The 26544-nt window shown below is 37.3% G+C and overlaps 1 protein-coding gene across 1 annotated transcript in view; it reads right to left on the bottom strand.

Moving 5' to 3' along the window:
* LOC149535127 (CBL-interacting protein kinase 32-like) overlaps positions 1–26544 on the bottom strand; it is a 44226-nt gene that overhangs the window by 14927 nt on the left and 2755 nt on the right. The window contains exons 2-10 of the mRNA XM_089807858.1: positions 14631–14693; positions 11337–11408; positions 11023–11130; positions 10780–10860; positions 10411–10464; positions 10168–10293; positions 9985–10074; positions 9609–9731; positions 9394–9504 (exon numbers count right to left, since the gene is read on the bottom strand). Of these exons, the coding sequence (XP_089663984.1) occupies positions 9394–9504; positions 9609–9731; positions 9985–10074; positions 10168–10293; positions 10411–10464; positions 10780–10860; positions 11023–11130; positions 11337–11408; positions 14631–14693 (828 nt within the window). The remainder of the gene's footprint in view (positions 1–9393; positions 9505–9608; positions 9732–9984; positions 10075–10167; positions 10294–10410; positions 10465–10779; positions 10861–11022; positions 11131–11336; positions 11409–14630; positions 14694–26544) is intronic.

Raw genomic sequence — 26544 nt, forward strand, 5'->3', positions numbered from 1 at the left:
GGGCACAATATGTAACATTTTTGGCGACTCACGAGGGATGCTAGCCTGCTATGCATAAGACCAATGGCCTGAAGCATCCATTGGGCTACAGAGTCGAAAGATGTAGATCCTGTGTATACTGTGAAACCCTAACCCTACCTCTGAGAGAAAACCCTGAAATCCCTTTCTCTGCAACTGGAACCAGAGACGAAAGCTCCTCTTCTGCACCCTTCAAAATTTCAAAACTTGTTGTCTCACGGGGACAATCCTGTGCTCGTGCACTTCTTGGAAAAGCAGGGAACAAACTGGAAACGAAACTAAGCTAACTATGTACATGGAACCTTCAACCTTCATCAGAAGCATGGCTTGAGATAAATCCCATTGACTGGGATGGGCAAAATTTCACCACTAGGCCTGCTTAACTGAAAAGCATTGGCCTGCTTGCAACTGACAATTAGATAGGGACCACTCCACAATACATCAAACTTTGAGTGTCTTCCTGGTTTTGCCCTATTTGCATCCCATTTCAGAACCAAATCTCCCTCCCTGAAGACTCTGGCCTTAGCCTTCCTGTCAAAACTCTTTTTTACCTACTGCTGGTGTGTCTCTAGGGTCTACATAGCTTTATTTCGCTTTTCTTCCAGCTCCATCAGCTCTGCCATTCTTACTATCATGGCATCATCTTCAATCAACTCTAGTTGATGAGCTAGCTCTAGGGATGGGAACTCCAATGAAATTGGAAGCCTTGCCTCTGCCATAAACTAACACAAATGGTGAATTCCCTATTGACCTTTTAGGCGTTATTCTGTCAGCCCACAGTGCAGTCTTCAGTTTTTTATGCCAACACCTCTGGTTATCTTCTATTGTCCTTTTCATGATCCTAATCAAGTTCTTGTTGGACGACTCAGCCAGGCCATTACCTTGAGGATAGTAGTTTGATGATGTGCTCAAATAGATATTATGATCCACTGCCCATGCACAAATCTGAGCTCCAACAAAAATTTTGCATTATCTAAAATAATGGTTGAAGGGGTACCAAACTTGGTCACAATTCCATCAAAGAACTCCACAACTGAAGATTCAGTGGCATCCTTCAATGCAACTGCCTCTGTCCATCTGGTGAAGTAATCTGTAGCAGCTAAAATCCATTTGTGACCTGAATTAGAAGGAGGATTGATAGGACCTATGAAATCCAATCCCCATTGAACAAAAGGTTGGTCCACCTGAATAGGATGAAGGGGAAGAGCTGCAAGTCTTTGTTGGCCAGAGAAGAAGGCACATTTTTCACACTTCCTTACATACCTATGACAGTCATGGAACAAAGATGGCCAGTAATAACCAGCCCTCATGATCTTCATTGCAGTTGTTCTTGCTGAGAAATGACCACCATCAGGACCATCATGAAGTTCTTTGATCATTCTTTCAGCTTGGTCTGTATCAAGGCATCTTAATAGGGCTCCATTAAAATCTTTTCTAAAGAGGACATTGTCAACTATGACATAAGGAATTGACTGTAATCTATACTATCTCCTTTTAGTTCTATCTAATCCTTGAGGGTATCCATTGCCTAATAAGAAATTCATCATTTCATCCATTCAACTCCTTGGGTCGCTATCTCTTACCTCTTGTTGCTCTGTCAGTATCATAGCAGCTTCCTCATCAGGTTCTTGAGATGATAAAATCTGCTTACACAACCCCTTCCCTCTTACCAGCTTGGTAATCTGAATGTCAATATCATATTCCATCACTTTAGTAATCCAGCCAGCTCTTTTCTCACTAATATCTTTGCTCAAAAGGAAATTCTTCACACTGGCATGGGATACTAACAAATGAATCTTATTATGAGACAGGAGGTGTCTAAATTTCTTTAAGGCTCTGATGACTGCAAGGGCTTGCTTCTCTACATAGCTGTATTTATCTTCATACTCTTTAAGCCCTTCACTAAAGAAAGTTATGGGCTGCTCGTCACCTTTATCATTTCTTTGAGTCAGGACAGCAGAAATGTTTGACTCACCACCTAGGGTATAAAGGATGAAGTCTTTCTCAAAATTTGGATTCATGAGAGTAGGGGTTGAGGCTATGGCTGTCTTGATCTCTTCAAAACTTTCCTTCCCTTCCTTGGTCCATGCAAAGACCATACCTTTCTTGAGCATAGCTGTAAGAGGTTTCACCATGGTAGCAAGATTAGGGATAAATATTCTCACAAAATTTATCCTACCTAAGAAACTTTGCAGCCCTTTCTTGTGTTTGGGAAGAGGGAGGGCAAGTATTGCTTTTGTTCTCTCTGGATCAATGGTTAAGCCATCCTTAGATACAATATGTCCTAATAATTTTCCTTGGTTAGTAGCAAAGACACGCTTGGGTTAAGGGAAATCCCAAACTCTTTGCATCTTAGGAATACCTGTCTTAAATGATCAGAATGATCTTCTACATCCTTTGAATACACAGTGATATCATCAAGGTAAACTAAGACAAACTTGTCAATCAATCTTTTGAAGGCCATCTCCATTGCCTTCTGAAATGTAGCACCTGCATTGGTTAGCCCAAATGGCATCTTATAATAAGCATAGGTACCCCATTTAGTGGTAAATGCAATCTTGTACCTATCAGACTCTTTAACCAGCACTTGATTGTAGCCAGAAAATCCATCAAGAAATGAAAATCTCTTTGAACCACTGACCTTGGACAAAATCTGCTCCATAGAAGGGAGAGGATGGTGATCTTTAAGGGAAGCTTGGTTAAGGTCCCTAAAGTTCACACACAATCTAATTTCTTCGTTCTTCTTCCTAACAGGAATAAGGTTTGCTATCCATGATGAGTGTTTGATGGAAAAAATTATATTGGCCTCAATCAACTTGGATAGCTCTTTTCTCATTAGGGGTTCAATCTTGGGATTCACTGGCCTCTGTTTTTGTCTTACTAGTTTTACATCATTAATTAGATCTATGGTATGCTGAAACAACCTTGGGTCAAAGCCCTTTAAGTCATCATATGTCCAAGCAAATACATCATTAAATTCTTGACATAGATGAATAAAATTTTCTTGTTCAACTTCAGAACATACCTTCCCCATGTTTAAGGACTTTCCATCAGCGATCATGACTAGAGTGTAGTCATCTTTATCAGCAACTAGGTTCATGGCCCTGCCTCTTGCTTGGTCATCAGGATTGAAAACACTCTCTAGAGTAATGAGACCTTTAGGCAGCTTGTTGGAGCTGAGATGAATGATCTGATCACCATACTGATCCTGCAGTCTTCACTGATTTCTCTCTGAAAATTTTGCCTTATTCTGCAAGAAGCTCACAATTTGCTCATCAGACTCAAACACTTGCCAATGAATATTGTTATCAGGGATAGCAGGCCTTACTACCACTCTCATTTGTTGCTTCTTCTCCTCCTCAAGATTTCCTGGCACATCATAAGATGCACCTATTGCTGCAAGTCTATCAGCATGTCTGTTTTCTTTTCTAGGGATACTTTGAATATCAAATGCATTGAAACCTTCAAGCAAATCCCATACCCTATTTTTATAAGACTTGAGCAAACCATTCTTGGTGGTATTCTAGTTTCTCACTTGATTAACCACCAACTTATTGTCTCCATACACCCTTAAGGCTTGAATTCCTCTTTTTTGAGCAAGTAGGAGACCTTGAATCAAGGATTCATACTCGGCTACATTATTAATGCAACTGAATTGGAGCCTGAAGGAGAAGTAGTACCTTACTTGTGCAGGAGAAATTAACATCACACCAGCCCCTGATCCAATCTTATTCCTTGATCCATCAAAGTAAATACTCCATATCCCACTTACATCATCTTCAGTACCCACAAGATTGGGAACTAGAGCATGTTTCTCCAATATACAATATGTACTGAGGCCTGTCTCAAGGGTTTCTGACATAGGGTCAAATTGATACGCATTAGCCCATTCATCCAAGAAAAAATCAGGTATCTCTGCTAGGGAAGTGGTGGGTTCGTTCACTATGTCATTCTCATCCATGTCTAGAATAGGGCAATTCATGTTGATGAGATTAGGGGTGTAAGATTCAGTATGATGGAGGGCTTGAGGCTCTGCTCTAATTGAAGCATTGGCTCCATATCTCGTCTTGAAAGACATATATGACCAATCAGAAGATATGAAACCACCTATTTGGGCAGTGAAGTCTCTTGACAGACAGATGGCAAAATATGGCTTGACCTCAGCAATAGAGATATCTTGGGTTATAGTACAACCAGAGCATGTCTGTAAGGCCATCTCCACATTCCTAAGGATCCCTACAGTCTTGACAGTACTACCATCCAACTCTAATACATCCCTAACAATGGGCTCATATTTCATTCCCAAAGCATCAGCAACACCTAGGCATGAACTACTAGCCCCTAAATCAATCATGCAATTATGGACTAGTTTGCCCCTTATAATTAGAGAAACATAGAATGGAGGAGGTCTAACCTTTTTACTTGTTTCTACCTCCCTTGATGGTTGTACTAGGCTTGTGGCACTTTCCATACTGAGTGTTTGATCCTTGGTTCAATTCTTTCCAATTCTTGCTACAGCAACCTCTTTTGCACGGGTATAGTAGCAATAGCATCCCACATAGAGATATTCACATTTGTCTTCTTCATTTGCTCTACTACACTGAATGGCATAGCAAGTGTTTTGGTAGAAGCCTTGGGAGCTGCGATTATATGAGGTTGAGATGGAATAACCTGAGGATCACTTGTATCTTTTCTACCATGATTTTGCCTTTGCTGCTGAAAGGTACTTGATTGATTATTTGCTGCTTGCTCATGAGATATCGCATTTGAAGTTGAGGCTTGATTGGGAGGAAGAGGGACAACATCTTCCATAGCTCTTCTTTTGCTTCTAGTGTTATGAGCAATGGAATTCTGGTTTACATTACAATGCTCCTCCTTTTGATGATTCATAAAAGAGCAATCACCCTGTCTTTGCATATTTGAGGCATCTTTAAATCGGTCCTCCTTGTATGATTGTTTTGCTGCAGGTTCTTGGACTGTCAAAGCCAAATAAGATTCAGCCTTCTGACACATACAATAGGCACAGGAGTAGTTACAGGAGGGACAAAAATCTTGATCTTGAGCCATATTGTTTTGAGGGACTATAGCCCTACTTTGGTTTACATTTGAGGTTGAAGCACGGCCACCCTGCCTACTCTGATCAAAAGAATTGTTCCAATGATTAGGATTTGGAGGCCTACCACTGCTTGGAGTTTGATATTGAAATTGATGAGGCTTACTACCTTGAGCTTGCTATCTTTCTAAAGTCACCACCTTGTTGCTCACTTTCTACATCATAGAGAAATTATCCTCCAGCCTCTTTCCTTGATCTTCTAACTTCTTCCCTTGATCTTGCAATCTTTTATCAAGGTTATTCTCTCTTTTGTCCATGTTCTGCATCAGAGATTGCATCATCTCTTTGATTTCATCTATCCCATTTGAGGATGTGGAAGCTTGAGGGACTAGGACAAGGGATTGTGATGTAGAAGTTGTGGGAAGAGGAGCCATTGTTGGTTGATGATTTGGAACATCAAGGAAGAAAGGCATAGGAGGCCTTGGAGCTAACTTACCTCCTTGTATCAATATATTATCTGCCCTTATTGCTATGTCATAAGCATTAGGCAAGATATCTCCTCCCATAGTTTGGATTGTAGTGGCAATATCACTATTAAAAGCTCTAAGGTAATGCAAGAAGGCATTACCAGGGGTAGACTTCACTGAAGTAGGTATTATATCACATGTCTTTTGAAATCTATAGTTGAAATCAGTCATACATTCATGGGGGGCCCTTTTTATAGTAGTCAATTGTTCTAAAAGTGACAAATAGTCACTTTTATCCTCAAAATGTTTGCACAATCCTGCTCCTAATCCGTCCCAATCTGTTATAGAACCATGAGCTAAACCTCCATACCATTGTAGTGCTTTTCCTTTCAAGGATGAGGCTAGGAGCCTAACTGCAACATCATCCTCTGTAATACCATGGATATTGCAGACATTTGCAACCTCTTGAATGTGTTCTGAGGGAGAGATAGAAGTTTCACCAGTAAACTCTGGTATACTTTTGAGGGCAGCTACTGGTATGTCATGTCTTTGAGCTAATAAGAGAGGGTTCCCACCATTAAAGGTGGCAAAAGTATGAGCTCTAGGCAACGCCATATAGACAAGTGATCTATTGATATGTATTGATGGCAGTCTAGGCTGATATCTAATAGCAGGAGGAGTAGAGATAGATCTTGTAGGGGTATTTGTTACTACTGCACTCCTTACCGGTGATAAAGATATTCTAGCCTTCCTTCTTCTAGGGTTTGAAAATGAAAGCTCTCGATACTGAAACTTACCTCTAGAAGATGCCCTTGTTTCAGCTCTGGGCATGAATAACTGCAACTTTGGTCTAGAACCAGATATGTATTTGAAGCTCAGAGTCGCCAAGTACTTTGAAGAATGAGTCTCTTGAAGGCTTAAACACCGAAGCCAGTACTATCTCCTCGGTGTTGGTCTTGAAATCTTCCCTTTTGACACCAGTAGGCTTGAAATCTTCTGGAAGATGTTGTCCCACCGGGCGTGCCAAAAACTGTTGTCACTTAGGTTTGCACCCTTGTCCAAAGCCTATGCATGAGGACAACATAGTGAAACATGGAAACAACCTCCAAGCTGTGGGACTTGAACTATGAGGTTGAGTCTCCGGAGAAGGCCGGCTTCCTCTTACTATCAGGATGCACCTAACTACTCTTGGAGAGGAAGAGGGAGAAGGAGAGCATGAAAGCAAATCTACCTAATCTAATCTAAAGAGGTGATGCACCAAAATAAAGTGTTCGGACCAACCTCTGCCCATATATGCACTTTTGAACCAGAATGAAACTAAGGATATACACATTCAGACTTGCTTTAATCTAATAACCACATGCAGATCAGAAGACCAAGATGAATGACACAAGGAAAGAGAGATTCACTTATATTATCATTCATAGGCCAAGGAGATACAGTCATGCAGATCATAGATCTCTACAAAACACCAATAAGAGGCAAAGAATTCTTGCACTTTCATACCAATGGCTGAAGGAGATAAGGCAGGAATCATGCAATTCAGAGGCAAGGGGAATTTTACACTGGAATTGCAAAGCAACAGCAGAGAACAACAGAGAATGATCGACCCCTTACAAAATTCTTAGAAGTTGCCTTTAAACTGAGATGTCCTCCAACTGAAGTTACTTCGCAACAACCTGCCATTAAGTCCTGCAGAGAACAATCATGAAGAAAATCTGATCTGGATACAGATCCAGACACAATGATATCTGATCCTCTATGTCAAATAATACCTTGAGAAGACAGAAACAGTGCCATTAAGCCACTCTGACCAGGTAGATGGATTGGATCGGAGGTGGAGTGTTCTTCCTTGTCTCGCATTCATTCTGGGTTGGTTGGGATTGATTACAGAGATCAAATCACACGACAAAACCTGATTTCTTATCATTCTTTGGTGCATGAATCAGCAAAGTCAGTGAGTCAGCCGAATCTCACAACGAAAATGCACCATTTGGACCAATAACCTCCTTTTATCTTGCCACCTCGCAGGAGTCCTACGTAGTTGACCATCTCTTTCATTACTAACTACGCCACCTTGCAACCCTGACCATGACAATCACATTATCTGCCAGCGCGTCAAACTGTTACTACCTCCACTGGACCCACTAGGACACGTGTCACCGAGGCGCTATGTCGCTATGCGTATCCTCCGAGCACCTTCCCATAGCGAGATAGCGCCCATCGTAGATTTGAACTGATCTGACGATCATGAAGACTCGCCATAATATTGCGCTATCTCCTTAAAACTTATGGGCCCACGAAACGCCTCAGCACACCTCACATCCGACTCGGCCCGAACTGGTACCATCCCTACAGTTTCATAACACTCGGCCCCACCCTGCTATGTGTCGTTGAGGCACTATGTCGCTATGGGTAATATTCTCGCAGCTTTCCATAGCGAGATAGCGCCCACCGTTGTTCTTCCTTGATCCGACGATCGTGAAGACTCGCCATATTACTGCGCTTGCCTCCATAAAGTTTCTGGTCCATGAATCCACTTGGCAACCACCTGGCACAACTTGGCGTCCTTGTCTTGGTGAGATCTGGCCCCACTAATCCACGTGGCACAATGGCACTATGTCGCTATAGATAATCTCCTCCCAGCTTCCCATAGCGAGATAGCGCCCACTGTCGATGTCCTTAGATCTACGGTGATCAACAAAATTGTACAGCTGCACACTGAGTTGGCTGAATGGACCAATGAAATATCGCCACCGTTGTACTTATGACCTACCTGACAATTGTCGCCAAGGACAAGCCGTAATATCACTTTGGAGAAAGGTGGGCCCATTACATCACCTGTGCCACGCGTCGCCGAGGCGCTATGTCGCTATGGATATCCTCCGAGCAACTTCCCATAGCGAGATAGCGCCCATCGTTGATTTCTTGAGATCTGGCGGCGAGCAAGATGGATCCGATCTATCAGTGTACCAACCAATGAGAACTGGCCACGTGCCAACCTGTCTGACAAGTCCTCGCAAGGCCCACATTCTACACAGTCATACCTCAACCAATGAAAAGATTGACCACTGTTGACGTATCTGACAAATTCATCCCTAGTATCCAACGGAGCATACTTGGGACCCACCTTCCTTTTGATGTTGCCGCAGTATCACTTTCTATCTGGGCGCTATGTCGCTAACAGCGAGGAACACCGATTTTCCGATAGTGCCACAGCGCCCACCGTGGATGGAACAAAACCCGGCGCTAGAGAAACAATAAGGAAAGGGAGGACCCACCTGATACGCGGCCGAAAGGCGCTATGTCGCTAACGCAAAACAACATGCAACTTTCAATAGCGACATAGCGCCATCCGTTGATCCAAATTGATCCAACAATGGGGACTTGCGAGCCCGCAGAAATAAATCATAAGGTTTGATCATTTAATTTTTTGATATTCCTGAGATGTTTAAAATAATATTAAACCAGGAAGTGACCGTTGGGCGGGCAGTATTTAGAATTCAAATATTTGGCGAGGGGGGGCACAATATGTAACAGGACCAAACCCTAGTTATTTTAGTTTCTATCTTGCTAACATTGTTATATTTAAACAAGGATCACAGGTTGTGTAAAGGGTACCACAAAGGTATAAGTAAACCATAATTATAAAAACAGGGTCCTGCTAATAAAAATTTTGCCAGCCCAGAAAACAAAGGGCTCTAATTTCTTACTGCTTCATCTGAATACTGAAGCTGTCAATTCTAACTCCCAAGTAGAATTTCAACAGTAAAAGATAGCCTTTTGTGAATATAGACATACATGCAAGTTATACATTTCAAGTGCTGCAAACTTTTCTTGATTCAGTCTACTTACCATCTTCTTCTCAAACAGATTACCAAGATTGAGCCCCTGTGACATGGAAATAAGTTCAAATGCATTCATTGCCGCTGGTGGTTTTTCCTTTTTCTCAGTCACAAGATGTTCCTGTCAAATAGGACAAAAATAATTGCAAGTAAGGATCTCCATACACATGAGAGGAAGAAAATTTATAATAAAGAATCATGATATTTCAATCTAGTTTTGCTTACTTCCAAGTCATTGAAAACGGCATCGACATCATCCAGATTTACATCCTCTTCCTCTTTAAACTTAGGCGGCTTATAACCTTTCTTAAACCATTCATTTTCTAAAATCTCAGGAATTGTAATTCGCTGCGATTTAATAAGAATAAAAAATGGAAACAAACCTTACTGTTAATAATTGTCTTCAATATTAATCCAAATGCTCCATAACTAGAGCAAAAACATTACCCATCAGTTCATGATTTAACTGTAAACCTTCTGAGATATATCATATGTCAGTTGATTGTAACACTGACACAATTGACTACATGAAAATCCAAACGAAATGCGAACAACATTACAATCTGCAATTGCTGCATTCAGACAGGAAAGTTTTCCTTACTGTCTTAGGATTAGGATCTAAAATCCTTGTGATAAATTTCTTTGCACTTGTAGAAAACCACGCAGGACACGTGAAATCTGCTTTGTAAATCTGCAAATTGGTAAACAGTAGTTCATTATAAAATTACACAAGATAGCAACAACTCAATGGCACAAGTTCTAGGAGTCAGTATAGGATGCATGCCTTTTTATATAATGTCATGAGATTTGAATCATCAAAAGGCAAATACCCTGCCATCAAAACAAACAGGATAACACCACATGACCACAAGTCTGCTGTTGCCCCATCATAACCCTTATCATTGATGACCTACAAAACAGAAATGTAAATGAATGCTAAAATAAACACTCAGTCCATTTGCTAATACGAAAACCTCTAAAACCTACACCAGGAATAAATTGCTTAAAAAAGGAACCATGACTGTACTTCAGGGGCAACGTAGTTGGGGGTTCCACAAGTGGTGTGAAGTAGACCATCATCCTAGAACACAGAAATCAATGTAAGAATTAGGAAATAATCAATGTACACACTAGATGTGTGTTACCCAAGAGGTGGATCCATAAAGAGGATACAGCATTCACATTGACACATTTCTGTTCAGCTAAGGTGAGATGCACAACTAGTCAATAAGTTGCAATGAAGTGAGTAGTGTAATCAAATAATATACTATTTCAAATTTATTGTTCAATATATGGTAAAGCTCCCAACAAAATCTTAAACGTGCTCTAGTATATAGAGATTAAAATGTATGAACCCTATTTTAACTAAAGGAAATTCAAGTGCTAGTGTGCTTACCCTAACTTGCTGAGACAATGCACTAAGGCCAAAGTCAGATATTTTCAAATTCCCATATGTGTCCAGAAGCAGATTTTCTGGCTGTGAAAAGCACATCAGAATGCATTGTTCGAATCAAAAATTTCACATGAAAAGTTACCGCATAAATCAATTCCAGCATTGATATAAAGTCCAAAAGAAATGGATGAGTGTGAGCAAAACCCAATTAAGACGTTAGTGTTTGTTCCCAAGTTAAAGCTGCACCTTCAGATCTCTATGGTAAACACCTCTACTGTGGCAATAATCAACAGCATTAATAAGTTGCTGGAAGTATCTCCTTGCCTCATCTTCCTTCAACCTTCCATGGTTAACCTGAAATCTCAACACGAACACATGTGACATATTAAAATAGTGGTAGGAAAATAAGATGACATCAATCACAGATTGAGCTTGATAAATATATTGTAAAGACATGGTTAATGTTAAATGAAAAAAAAAGTACATCAAGAATTACCAAGTGAAAACTATACAAACAAAACCTATATACAATGTACCCAAATCATTGAAACAATGCTTACAATTTTATCAAAGAGCTCGCCTCCAGATACAAACTCAAGAACAATGTAAATTTTTGTCTTGCTGGCCATGACCTAACAATCACAAGAGTATTTGAAAGATCAGTTGAAGGCATGAAAAATAAACATACAGATATTCCTTTACCTGAATTATTTGCCCTTAATTGATTAGCAAATGGACTTGCAGTAATATTACCTACAAGATCTAGCACATACAAGGGCAGAAGAAAAAAGAAATAAGATAATTGTACCCATTTTCTGGATCAAACTGTGTAAGAATTTTTCCATCAATGTTTTAGGTCACACTCCACAAACAATCATCAGGATGAGAAAGAAGACAAATTTTTTAGGCTTCAAAAATAATCTGATCAAATCTTCCTTAGACTGGTTCTGAAGATCTACCTTCAAGCTGTTAGGCTTTATAGAAGGAACTAGGCTCTGATACAATGTTCAAAATGCTGAATCAGTATTGAAAAAATACAGAATATAAATTCACAGGTCTGAGTCCGAACTAGTGTTTATTTGATCACTGTACTGCAGTCCTAATCTGAAGAGATATAATCATTTATTGATTTCGATAGTTGTATCTCTTGTTTGGATCCTTATCTTATATTTGCTAAGGGACACAATCATAGACGGTCAAGTCTATTCACCATATGTCTCTTCATGAAGAGATGTGATTAGATATTAAAGAGCATTTATTAAGGAACTTGATCCTAATCAGATGTGATTAGGTTAAACTAATCATCTGCAAACTTCGATCTGGAATAAACTATCATGACCATGATTTGTTTGCTTGACTGAACATGATCCAAGAGAATGAATTCTTCAGAATTCATATTTAGTTTGATGATGATAATTTGGTCAATTTCAAAAGCTATTTCGCTGATGGCAATAACAGTTCTGATTATGTTTGTATGTGTATGCATGTGTACCATTTCATATGATGAACTGGTATACATACATGCATATGTGTATACAGATTTTTCAGATCAATCCTTGAATTCTGACCGACGCTACCATATCTTTAACACAACCTAATGTATACAGCTGATTAGTTATTCAAAGTTGCCAATTTTATTGCTCAACTTGGCAATTGTTTATGTGTAGACAAGACCAACGTTATACAATTGTCAGATTGAGTACAATACGCCTTCTACTTAAGCTGTTCTAGACAAGTAGAAATGTCATGGACATGCTCAAAACAACTTAAGTAGAATATTGTACTTAAACTGTCTCTAGACAACTGGATAAAACCATGAGGTATCATACTATCAAATGATTTAATTTTGTATATTTCTTGCATTTCTTTGCATAAATTTATTTTTAATATATATATATAAAAGAATCGAAAACCAAAAAAAAAAAAATTGTGCATCTGCGCACCCGAATCAGCAACTTAGATTTAAGAAACTCATGATGCCCCTCAAGAATGAAGTCCTAATTGTACAAATTGACTGATGGTGGATTTTTGCTGCACTTTTCTCCCTATTCAGGTTTCTCCAAGGTAAACACTTGTTGATTCTCTTTTCTTGTGATGAATTTTAACATTCCTTTTATTGTTTCCTTGCAAGTTATTTAAATCTCATTGCACAAGTATAGAAGAATCAATTGTATACAAGGATGAATTGATGTATGTTTAACTCATTGCATAATGAACTTGTAGTGTTACACAACAATCACGGAGCTGTAGGAATGTCACAACTTGTGCCTTTGAATGAAAATAAACATTGAACCTGTGAGAAATAAGTTGCTGGAAATCGATGTTAAAAGAAATGGAGCAGAACCACTTAGTTATAAATAGTGTTCCACTCCAGCACCCTTGCATACAAAGTCGAGTGAATCTCTTTGTCCACAAACTTCTTTCTGTAAGCAGTCACATTTAAGATTGATGAAGTTTACATTTTACCATACTGATAAATCTAAAACCTTGACATCACCCAAGGGTATGTGATTCAGAATGAAATGTCATCATTAACAGGTTCAGTCGAAGACATCTACAACATTCAAGTTTTTATGGCTTTCATTCTCTTAGTGCAAAGCTTTCTCTACACCCATATCTATGAGTGGAAAGGGCATTCCTTCTCTTCAAAATTATCAATGTGTTTTGGGAATAGTAGTTCCAGACTCAACTTCAATCATCTGCTTTCCTTTGTCAAGAATTGATGCATGCATCTCAAATAGCAGCACTTGCCTAAAACAACACTTGTCTTCTAAACAATGTTCCACGAGGACAAGTTCCCCCCTCACATCCCCCTCTCCCCCAGAAAAAAACCCACATGGTTCCAGGACAAAGACGTTTTGAGGACACATGGACTTGAGGGAAACATCTAGGTGACAAAGACTTGCCAAGAAGCCAAGGACACCAAAACATCTAGGGAACTCCTAGGAGTCCCCTAACCATTCAGGGGATGCCCATGCATCTATTGCAGCCCTTGGTCAGATATCCTGTGCAAAAGCATTAAACAGCGATAAACATTTGTAAGTGTCATTGTCATGAAGGTTTGTTAGATAACAATTTTTTGACTTTTTAATTAAATATTAACTTATTAAATGTTTGTAACTTTATATTTTTACTCATTTTTGTATTAGCATTCACTCTGTCATTTGAATCTTATAATCTTATTCTTAGGAAAAAGAAAAAAAAGAGCAGATCTGTTTGTTCCATCTCATCTATTCTAAATGTTGTTAGATAAGTGGCTATGGATTCTCCTAGTCTTGGAGAGATTGATGAGGCATTTGATAGCATGCTTGAGCTAATGAAGCAAGCAATCTATGATGGGGATCCTGATTTGGGATTATGTAAGCAACATATCAAGCCCATTGTGAAGCAGTAATGAAACACTCTGAACAACCCACTTTATATGGCAGCCTCTGCTCAAAAATCGAAACAATATGCACCCAAAACAAGGAGAGTGCTTCCTTTCACTGATGAAGAGGTGAAAAATGTTAAAGCCCTTTGAAAGATGTAGTCAAGTGAGAAGTAAACTTCAGTTCACAAACAACGGTTTGCCTTTTACATTCATAGTAAGACAGCTTTCATTATCATCAATAAACACCAACTTGCATGTGCATAGAAAACAAAGAAAACAATTTCCAAACATAGAGTACTTTTGTTCTTAAGAAAAAATGTATCTAGTGTAAATAAATCATAGATTTCAATTATTTACTTGCACCAAGAGCATTGTATCTGATGACATCAATTTGTAAAATATGTGTGCAAAAGGACACCATATTTTAACAGTTCACTTTGGAATGTCAAAAGAAAATATGACCAAGCAATGAAGATAACTTTACCTCATACAGCTGAACTACATTTGGATGCTTGATCAATTTCATTGTAGATATCTCCCGCTTTATCTGCACATGTAATAACATAATATAAGAAAAAAGCTGTAACCCTCAGAAATATATAATTGTGATAGATCTGATAAAATATAATGAATTCATCATTAAGAGAAGGGTATTTTATCTTTTTTCTTGAACTTCAACAAACTAGATAGCAGAAGCACTGAATAAGGTGACAATATCATAGTAGCATTCCATTTATAAAGCCACACAATGTGGCAGAAGTGAAAGTGTTTATCAATTGCAGCAGTTTAAAATGGAAAAAATGGAGCAAATGAGAAAATGATGTAATGTTCAAGACTACCCACACACACACACACATAAATACATACATATACATGTATATACATACATACATTGTTAAATGGCAAATAAAGTGCAAAGCCATCAAATAAAGATATAACAAATTAAATATGAAAAAACAACTATGATGAAATGTCGTTGAACAAGTTAAATGACAAAACATTTCACTTTGCAATACCATCAGTTTCAAACTCTATTTCCTAGAAACTATCCAAAGCCCTTTACAACTGAAAAACAGCTGCCCTTTTTAACATAAATTGCAACTATCAATTTATTTGTTTGCAAGCATTTAAAATGTGCTTTTTTTAAATTTCATTGCTTGCTTCTCACAGTGTAAACCCTGGCTTGACCATTTTATTATATGGCATGCCAAAATAGCACTATGAGACTTATCAGTTAAAGATTACTCACAATTATTTGGTTTTACAATATTATTCAATTGATCCTAGGATAGACAATATTATAAATAAAGATAAACATACTTGCAAAAGATCCTAAGGAAGGTTTGCAGTAAAAGAAATTTTAGTTTATTCTGTCTAATGATACAAGAAAGAGAAATGGTACCAACCACTAAAAAAAGTTGTAAGAAATGAATCTTCAGCATGCATTACTCGAGTTAAAAATTTATCAAATTGTCTCTACAAATCTTCAAAAATATAATGCCAATTTATTCAACTAACCAAAAATCTTGCACAAGAATATTCTAGTTTGAAATCAGAGGAAACAAGATACTGTACAAAAGTTGGATCTCTTAAATTCATGCCAACCAAAAGACTGTTTTTAAATGAAACAACATCTGTTCCCAATTATTATTCTTAACTTCTATAAGTTTCTTTTATGGTTCCTAGATAGCAAACACAAACTAAGGTAGATAAAATTATCTTATGCTATGATCCCTGTAAATCTTTTTGATGTAAAACCCAGTAAATTGTTGTAAACCCTAAGAAAAAAGTTTAGACCTGGAAATCGAATACAAACCAAAAGAGAAAAACAGATGGTGACATAAAGCTAGGAAAGTTTTGAAAATATAGGGAAATTTTGACAAGATACGAAAGAACGAAAAATTTGAAATCAATAGGACTGCAAAATTGATGAAGTATTACCATTTATATTTTTTCAAACTTAATATTTACAATCAAATTAATATTAATATAAAAATTTTGAATAGAGTATTTCTGTAAATAGTTATACTTTATAAATATAAAATAAAATAAAATAATCGAAAACAGTTAAAACCCAATATTGAAGCTTAAATCTGCAGTACATATTTAGAGAATAAAGTTATACATTATAATTAACAAAAGTTTATAACTAAAAGATTAAAACTTCAAAGGCTAAATCTTAGAGCCTAGACACATGATTATGTAAAAGAAAAGAAGATAAACTTTATCCTGCTCCACCCAATCTGCCTCCAGCTGTAGATGTGCAATATTGTCTACAACCTAATAAGTCTCAAAGGTAAAGAATGATGTGCCTTTCCTTAATAGGCATTGCTTGTCTTCTACATGTCTTTACTACCGTGCACCACACTGGACAATGCAACTACACACAGCAACAATACCCTGACACTAGACCACAGGTATGGAAGCCTTTGAATAGATGAATGGATGAAATCTAAAAGCAAGAACACCGCAAAATGCACAAATATGACACCTGAGGATATGATTGCACATTTTACAACTAAAAATGAGAAACCCAGATATAAACAAGTTATTTCAAGTTTTTCTCAGTGTCCCTCCATCTCAGAAATATTTCTAGATAGCTAGGTAAATTTTGTAAATTTAGGGACAGCTCAAGGGCATTTTTGAGGTGGCAGGTACAGAAAAAATAAAATAAAGAGATTCTTGAAAACAGAAAAGGGAAAGAGGAAATGAAAAACTATTAAATAGTAGTTCAAACTTCAGGCAATACATTAAAGAAGTCAGAACTTGTTTAAGAATGTGTGGGTACCACAAGCAATTGGTTAGGACACAATCACCATATAACAACCTTCAATTACTAAGTGTCGAAAAGTTGCTTTCAGTGTAAATTGCCTAAGACCACTTACAGTCACTTTAAACTTAAAACTAACAACTTGGATGCTTCTGTTGCAAAGCTTTCATCAGTCTTCATCAGTGGTGAGCATCATTACGCTGCTATATAGGACATCTATAACACAACTCAAAGAATTAGGTTGGCATTGCTTTTGGTTCTAATGAGCCAATTGATCGTATTGGTGCTCTCAATGTTAAGCACTATGTTGACTTATTGACTTTCCACATGCACTTGCACCATGTTAATATAGTTTGACCACTAACTATTGGTGTATTTTGAACATTGTCATCTAACATTTTATCAGTGTTATGTGGAGACTTGGTTCCCCCCCCCGGGGAGGCATCTCGGAGATGGGGACATGTCTCAAAGACTTTTTGCATCTCTAGAGACCTCAAAAAGGTTGGAGACTTCATGACAAAGTCTCCGAGTCTCTGAATCCAAAAAGTGAAGTCTCCTTGGAGTCTTCAATTGAAAAAATTAATGTAAATTATAATATTAAATTATTTTATGTATTTGACCCTCATTTTAATGTTTTTAATGCAAAAAACTAAAATCAATGACAATTTTAATGATTTAATCATTTAAATCATGTTGAATTTTTTTAATAAATTAAAAACCTTAAAGGCCCTTTTAATTTTTATTTTTATTCCAAAATCCAACCTGACCAGCAATAATTAGAAATATTTAAATTTTATATAGATAATAAAATGGAATCCAACATGGAGAGTGATGATTTTTTGGAGAGCATGATAGCTGAAGACCTTGAGATGGATGATCACAACCTTGTGGAGTAGATGATAGTATCATCATCATACTAGATACTAGATATATTTCTGATTTTTGTTTACAATACTAAGTTTTTTCATTTTATTTTTGCATATCAGCAATTTAGCATCAAACTAAATTTTTCTGAATTTAAAATTTGAATATGTAATGATAATCTTAGTGATTATTAATCTGATACGATGATGATCATATGCGATATTCAGAAATCAGATATGACTATGAAATACAATAATGTGACTATGTGAGTTCTGAACTATTTGACTTTATATTAGTGTGACATTACTATCAGTATTTACTTAATTCTTTTAGTTTTACAGTTTTACTATTTTGTATTTAATACTACTCTTTTAACTATTAAAAAAAATTTGCCATCTCCAAGTACCCCCGTCTCCTATTTTTGAAAAATAGCCATACCAATACCAGCACCAGTACCAGAGACCTCCAAGTCTCCCTGTCTCCTGGTAACCTTACATATTATTTATCATTTAACATTTGCCATTGAATTATAAATCAGTTGTGTTTTGTGGTTAGTTTCACATATTTGGGGAAAATTGTGAGTTTTACTTGCATATTTTATCTATTTTTGTACACGCACATCCAAGCTATATCCTGGGATAAAAAAGCAGTATACCACAATACCTGAAATGAAAATAATACTTGCAATGACTTGAGGTTCAATTTCCATGATTAACCAAAGATGCTACGGGTACTATAATTTCTGAAGCAAGGGTGAACAAATCAAGCACACCCTTGATGACCTGAACTCTCACCTTGTGCAAGCAGACCTACAGAACCAATGCTATGCATAATAGCACCAAACAACAGCACCATTCATCTAGGAGATTGTCCCTACCCAACAAAAAACACTCAAGTTTTCACCATTGAGCCCAGAATGGTATCAAAAAGGACAACACTGATGCCTAGCTACTAAATTATCGTGTTATGATAAATATACAAAAACATAAAACACACAAACCATTACACACTCATGAAGACAGCGATCAAGAATAATACCTATGGTTACCAAATCCTAAAGGATTGAGAATTAGAATTGACGTGATTAGAGGATAGAGGAAATAATCCTAGCTAATTTTCTGGCTAGACAGAATCTTGTTCTCATACTCCATCTCCAGAACTTAGAGGCCAAGAACACATATTTAGAATTTATTCAATACAGGAGATACATCCATAGTTCAGGTGGTTTACCATCTTACTAATGTGTTAAGTGTGCATTGTGCAGGCTGGTGTAGCATCAAACATGAGAGCATTTAGAAGTGCCGCATGTTGATGCCTCTACATTCTGCATCATGCATCATCTCAAGGAATGTCAATGCAGTGGACCACTAATTGGAGGAGCATTGATCTACTAGAAGGATATTAGGATTTTGCATCATGTGGTTTTGTGTCAGTTTGTGTCGTTTAGCTTGCAAAACCAGGCTAAAAGCATGAACCAAGACCTCGCTCTAACCATTCAGAATTTCTATTGACATGATATCCCCTATCATGTCTTCAGTGACTTGCAAAAACAAAACCCAAAGTTGTTGAAAGGTGTATAAGTTATCTTGATTGGCACATTGCCTTTCCCTGACAACTTTCAAACAATTGATGAGCATAGTTATGGTCTCAGTATCAGGATCCTTTTGTTTCACACGTGTTCAAGATCCAAGTATAAAGAATATTGAGTTGTTATTTACTAAAGCAAAGGTGGAAGGTATGGCTCAAGAAGTTTTACAATAAATATTGGATAAAGACCCAAGTAAAGCAATTGATCAAAGGAGAAAAAACATTATTGTTTTCTACATGCAAAATGGTGTATGACTCTTGAATCACTCTTTCTGAAGGTGCAGTCTTGAACTTCTAATCCATCTTCAATCCCTTACAAGTGTGCAGTGTGTATTGTGGCCAATGCTCCAGAATGGGTTGTGAACCTATTGATTTAATTGTCAATTATGTTATAGGAATTTTTTGTTAATGTTATGAGGCACTAAGGTGCCGGGGGGGGTGCGGGGGGGAGTGAATTAGTGCAACCACGGATCTAAAAGCCTTTCCAATTATCTTCCAAATAAACCATCACGCAATGGAAACTATAACATGTAAGCAAAGTAAATGAAACATCCACAACATGCAACACAAGAACACCAAGATTTTTCTTGTGGAAACCCTTGTTTAGGGGGAAAAGCCACGGTGGGAATTAGCACCTAGAAGTCTCACTACTACAATTATAAGATTTTCCCTATTAGGAACATTACATCCCAAAGTTAGGCGCATACCCGGTTAAGAGTAGCTATAGCAAGGTCAAAAGCTATTACAGAATCCCTATTATGAGCTACCCGGTTAAAGAATTTGAGAACTCCTTCTGAGAATCAGCTGGTTGGAGGATTTAATCTTAAGACCTGTTAGGATCCTACTCACCTTGTTAGGAGTGACCTTGTTAATAGATTTAGCTTAGAAAACCTGTTAGGATTCAACAAGTTATGTGATCTGAAAATAGCACTCACTGCTTGACAAATCCAATTTGATTCAGCTCAATTGCTCTGCTCTTAATTGCTTCCCCAACACATAAACACTTTTGCCCTAGTTTACAAAATCACCTTCATGCATCGCAACTCATCACATCATAACAAAATTCGATTACAACTCCATTATATAACTTTTTCATGCCGTTAGTGAAACCCTAATTACGTTACCAAAGTCAGCTCCAAAAGCAATTCAATTTTGTGAATGATCGTGCTAGACCCTAAATTCAACTTCCTTGATGTCGGCTCCAAACATTTCAAATGATGCATACCTTGTTGTAATGCCAATTAAACAAATGAGAAGTTTACCCTTGAATATCATTCCAGAAAATGCTTTTCTTACCCTTGAATATCATTCCATCTTGGAGCAATGCAACTCACAAATAAGTTGTTGATGAGTTGCCAAGACTAGAGTGCAAATATATTTGAGCTAATTGAGGAGAGAAGATCGCCAAACGAATTGAAACTAGAAAGTTATTTACTTTGTTCAAGAGAGGTATATGTGTGCACGAAATTCAAATCCCTTAAGTAAAGACAAGCCTAGTCAAGTACTTTATGACCTCAAGTTTCAATAACTTGATGTACAACTCAATAGGATGGTTAAATTAGACCCCAACATTGGACTCTTTCCCTCCTTTAGTCTGACCACTAAATTAAACTCCTACAAGTATATCATCCACTTTCTCCATCTAGTTGAGTATGTGGGAGCTTAAGTGGTTTATGATCAAAGTGACTAGTACTAACCTTCTTATGGATATAATGTTGCTATTGTTTTATAGCTTGTAGAATGGCAATCAATTCTCTCATAAGGGGATAACAGTTGCATAATGTTGCATAAATTTTCTAAATGATATGCAATTGAGTGTCCATTCCAAATGAACCTTATGGCAACTCCATAATCCAATGTGTTAGTATTGATCTCAATGGGTTGATTGAAGTCTAACATGACCAAGATTGGTGCATGCAAAGGCATCTTTGCAAAGTCACATTGTTGTGTGAGCATCCACAAGAAAGCAATTGTAGCATATATTGTTTCACTTAGCAACTAACATATGAGAAAATTGAAGCACAATCTTGTGAAAGAAAATTGCAAGTCCAAGATTACCCTTGAGCTCTATGAGATTGCATGGAGAGGACCAATTTTTGATTGCTTTCACCTTCTTTATATATACATGAATATAAGATAGTGTAACCTAGGTTCTCAATCTACATGGCACTAAATGTACATTTACTTGGCTTGCAACTTGTGTTGTGGCAATGTATCTAGTACGCACACAAAGTACTCTATGTGCTTCTCCCAAGTCTTGCTAAAGATGAGGATAGCATCAATGAAAATCACAAAGGAGTTAGTAAAAGGCCTTAGTGTGTCATTCATAAGTTGCACAAATGTTATTCATGTGATGGTTAGGCCAAAAGGCATAAACAATCAATCAAGAATGCCCTTTTTTAACTATGAAAGTTGTCATCCAAATATCTTTCGAATTGATGTCTAATGGAAATCAGAATCCCTATCAATCTTGGTGACAAATTGTGCACTCCAAAGCTGGTCCAAGAGGTCACTAATACAAGGCAAGCAATGGATGCCAATTTCACTGTAATTTTGATGAGCGGGTAATAGTCAAGTCATGAACCATCTTTCTTTGATGCAAGGACTCTCTAACACACACAAAAAAAACATGGTGGCTTGATTGTTACTTTGGTCAACTCTTGAATCTAGAGCCAAAAACTATCTTTCTCCCAATTGGTCTACAAACGAGTGGATTGCTTGAAATTGTCCATCATAAAACTAGGTCAATCTAATGCTTTTACCATGCAATCAATGTTGGGACACCATAGACATCATCTTTCTACTAGGGTACTAAGTGGTCGAGTTACTTCTCTATTGTGTAGGAGATTGGACACGTTACTGATACATCCTTACACTTGCACTCAAGTGTCCAAGACATGCTTACACTTACACTTGAGTGTTTAGGTAGATAAGGAAAATAATGAAATATTGTATAGGGGAAACAAGCTCTCTACATTTTTGGGAAGATACAAAAGTGAGTTTGGTCTTTAAAAAGATTCAAAGGTATGATCGATATAGCTATGGAAATCGATAGTCTAGCACTATATCGTAGCGTTTTAGGTATCATCTCAATCATAGTCATGGCTTGTCATGGAAACTATCATAGGCATCCAATGAAACTAGATCAAAGATGTCTATATACAAATGGGTTTGATTCCATAGTTGAATGTGTTATGATATAAAACTTCAATATCATGAAACCTACTAGAGTTGTCCCAATGCATATCGGTAAAAAATATTACAATATAAGACAAGCATTTAACTGTATCTTGTGTTATGATGATCTTCTGAATCTTGCTCCCAGGCATTACATGGAGATTTTAAAATCAAATGCTCTAATTCCTTAGCAATTACAGAGGAAAAGGTGCTCAAACACAAAATAAATGTATTTAAAATCATGTCCCCTTGTACAAGATCTAATGTAGTCTACACAATCGTTGAACTGAGTGCAAAATCATAATTGTTATATGGGTGGTTGTCATTAATCACAAAGGTCGATTGATGTTGTATATGTGTGTTGGATATGTTGTCAATAGTGTTAAAGAGTGTTCATGTATTGATATATTGATGTCAAAGAGTGTTGATGTATTAATATGTTGACGTCAAAGGTAATTTTATTCAAGCAAGAATGAGAAGGTTGAATATATGATCAGAGTAAATCATGATTCCACTCTCAAGGCTACAATGTTGAATGCTTTCATTGCCAAACAATATGAGGACGGATCAACCTACCCCCAATATACCCATCAACATCTTTGCTAATCAAAACTTTGTACGTAAAGTTTGTTAATTCACTTTTGGAAATACGTGTGATGGATCCTCCATCTCCAATCCCCCAATAAGATGTTTTCAATTTAGAATTCTTGGCAAGTTAAGAAAACTACCATTATTGGTATATTCATAGTAACACGAAGACGCATCCCTGCCCTTTTTCCTCAACGCACCCGAGACGATGACGCATCTGAAACAGGGGAACGGCATTCCTGCATCCTCAACGGCGCCACCATTGGCCCGTCGTCTTGTTGCAGACAGGAACAAGTCCCTTGAGGAGACGAGGGACGAGAACAAGTCCCTTGACCCCTCCAGGGGCCAGCTGGGTGTACCCTAGCCAACCAAAAAAAATAAAGTTTGTTTAAAAATATATATACATGTTTTAATATTCTATTAGGCATATTGAATATAATATCATGTTGCTCAATGTAATCATCTCTATGATGAGATACTCACACTTTTGATATCTATGACTATTATTATTTAATATTTATATTAGAGAAGTTAGAACTCTTTCATTTGCTCATTTGAGTATTTAAAATTTTAATATTTAATGTTCAATGTTTCATGTTTCACTTTCATGTTCAATGTTCAAGACAAGTATTTAAATTTTAGAAAATTAGTATTTTACATTTTTATGCCTTATATTATTATACATATTTTCATTACTAGCATTTTAAGTACTATTATTATTTAATATTTATATTAGAGAAGTTGGAACTCTTTCATTTGCTCATTCGAGCATTTAAAATTTTAATATTTATTGTTCAATGTTTCACTTTCATGTTCAATGTTCAAAACTCGAGTGTTCAAATTTTAGTAAATTAGTATTTTACATCTTTGTCTTATATTATTATACATATTTTCATTACTAGCATGTTAAGTACCACATGTATAGTATATAGTATATAGTATATACAACACCCCCCCCTCCCTGACCCCGCCGTCGTCCCCCAGTCGCCCCCCTGCCGTCCCCAAATTGAGGCTCCCTTGTCCCCCCGTCCCCTAGGGCGGTGTAACTATGGTATATTTGTTTAAACAAGTTCAAAGTTCCATATTTTCTATGTGTGAGGAGGATCCCAAGCCACCAATGGTCTATCTGCTTGTATTGATCACGCATTTGGTTTACCTTGTTTGAAGTTTGCTGAGAAGAGGAAAAACATAAACTCGAGCCCCAACTCTTATAATCGTCTCAACAATCATCACTGATTGGAATTCTTATTTAACATTTGTTAGAATTCTGTTATTGGTAAGGATGAGGGAGATCTGAACCTGACGCAATGCAAGGTAGGAGAATCCCCAAAGGAGATGTCGAAATTCCCAGCAAATAACCACACAACAGAAACACAACAACAAGTAACAATAATGCAAGATCGGATACCAAATCACAACTCTTTATTCATAAAATAACTGATTACATGCAATATGCTTGGCTGTAGGGCCTTACAAGTTAGGGCCAAATACAAATAACAATTACAATATCAGTTCTGCAGGATCCAACAAGATCCAACTTACAATCCCAATCCAAGCTAGTCCAAATCCACAACTGGATAAGAATACCTAGAAGAATCCACACTTGTACCCTCAAGTCCACCAAGCAATCCTCTAGTTCTCAAGCCACAGCTACTAGCTCTTCAAAATTTGCATCCTCTTCTCCAAGACGGATCCTCATAATCATACCTAAAGACTCTACAAGACCCCTTACTTATACCGACTAAGCCACAAGTCAGCCCAATTCATCACAAATTAAATTAAATCCCTTACATTAAATATCTATCAAGCCACAAGTTGACTACAACACAAATTAAAAACTAATACATAAATTAAATGCTAAGGTTGGCTCTCAAACAACTCCGGACCAACAAGAACCAAGACCAAGCCAAGTGCCAGAGGAAACCAAGCCAAGCATCAGCAAATTCTCAAGCATTGTCGAGCTCCCAGACAACGCCAAGCTCCACAAACCATGCCGAGCTCCATAGTGTATGCCGAACACCAATATCTGCCGAACTCCACTACTTTAAGCCAAAATCCCTCCAAACATGCAAGATTGCAAGCAAGCCCAAGATGCTCCTGCATCAAACCCCTAAGTGCCAATAGGTCATCAATGGTGACTACTTGCGGTGTAACCTTTTTAAAGGTTGTTGGAATGTGTTAAGGCTAATACCCTACCCCTGACCACTAACAATGCTTCAAAGTTTGCTGATTGGGCATGTGCTCTGACGTGTTTGATGTTAGATGAAACAAAGTACAAAGAACCTTTGACCTTCAATCCCCAACAAAGGAGGTTAACTCTACATTCTCATTTTTAGTCTCTTGGAACTTCATAACAATGTGCACTATCATTGTTCATATGAAAAGGAGAGCGGTATTCTGCTGTCTTATTGTCTTCATGAATGTGTATTGATTTTTGTGCTGTATATTTTTTGCATTTTCATCATAAGCGGTAATGTAATAGCTGGGCTATTATGTTATTCTCCGTGCCATCGTCTCAGGCCCCATGCTGTTGGGAATAGATACTAAGAATTGGTATTTGAGTTCTCATCAGCGATCAGTTCTTTATTGTTCATATGCATGCCAGAAAAAAGAAGCATAACCTATTTGTGTTTTAGAGTAACTAAACAAATGTTGTTGCATGGTAAAATAGACAATTCCCAAAAGAAGATTTTTGAAGGTACTGCAAATGTTTCAAGTTTCAACTCATGAAGAAAGTTGTGGAAGAACAACATGTACTTTATGGCCAGTTCGTTTGGCTCATGATGCATCTGAGTCAACTGACTTGAACTTCCTCATCTATTCTGCATGATCACATGTTTGTGCAAGACTGGACTCTTTTAAGGTGCAAATCAATTTTGACATTCCAATTTTTTAAGTTAAAGAAATGTTCTATTTCCATGGTGTTTCCAGGATGTATCCTAGAGGGTAAAAAATAGAGGACTACAGGGGATGACAGTTAAAGTCAAAGGACCCAATTGCATCATGAACCAAATGAACTAGCGAAAAAGTGCATTTTGTTCTTCAACAACTTTATTGATGACTTGGTTGAACATTTGCAGTGCCTTCAAAAATCTTCTTTTTGGAATCGCCCATTTTACCATGCACCAGCATTAATTTAGTTACTCTAAAACACAGATAGGTTATGCTCCTACCTTTTTCTAGCATGCAAGAGCACCGACAAGCATATTAAGGAAGTGAACACTGATGATTAATCAAATACCGATTCCTAGTGCCTATTCTCAACTGCTTGGGGCCTGAGACAATGGCATGGAGAATAATATAATAACCTAGCTATTACATTACTGCTTATGATGAAAATGCAAAAAATATATATAACACAAAAATCAGCACACATTCACGAAAACAATAACACAGCAGAATACTGCTCTCC

The sequence above is a fragment of the Cupressus sempervirens genome, chromosome 10 (genome assembly GCF_028749045.1).
Source record: "Cupressus sempervirens isolate cs-2001-9-10 chromosome 10, ASM2874904v1, whole genome shotgun sequence".
Classification (NCBI taxonomy): Eukaryota; Viridiplantae; Streptophyta; class Pinopsida; order Cupressales; family Cupressaceae; genus Cupressus; species Cupressus sempervirens.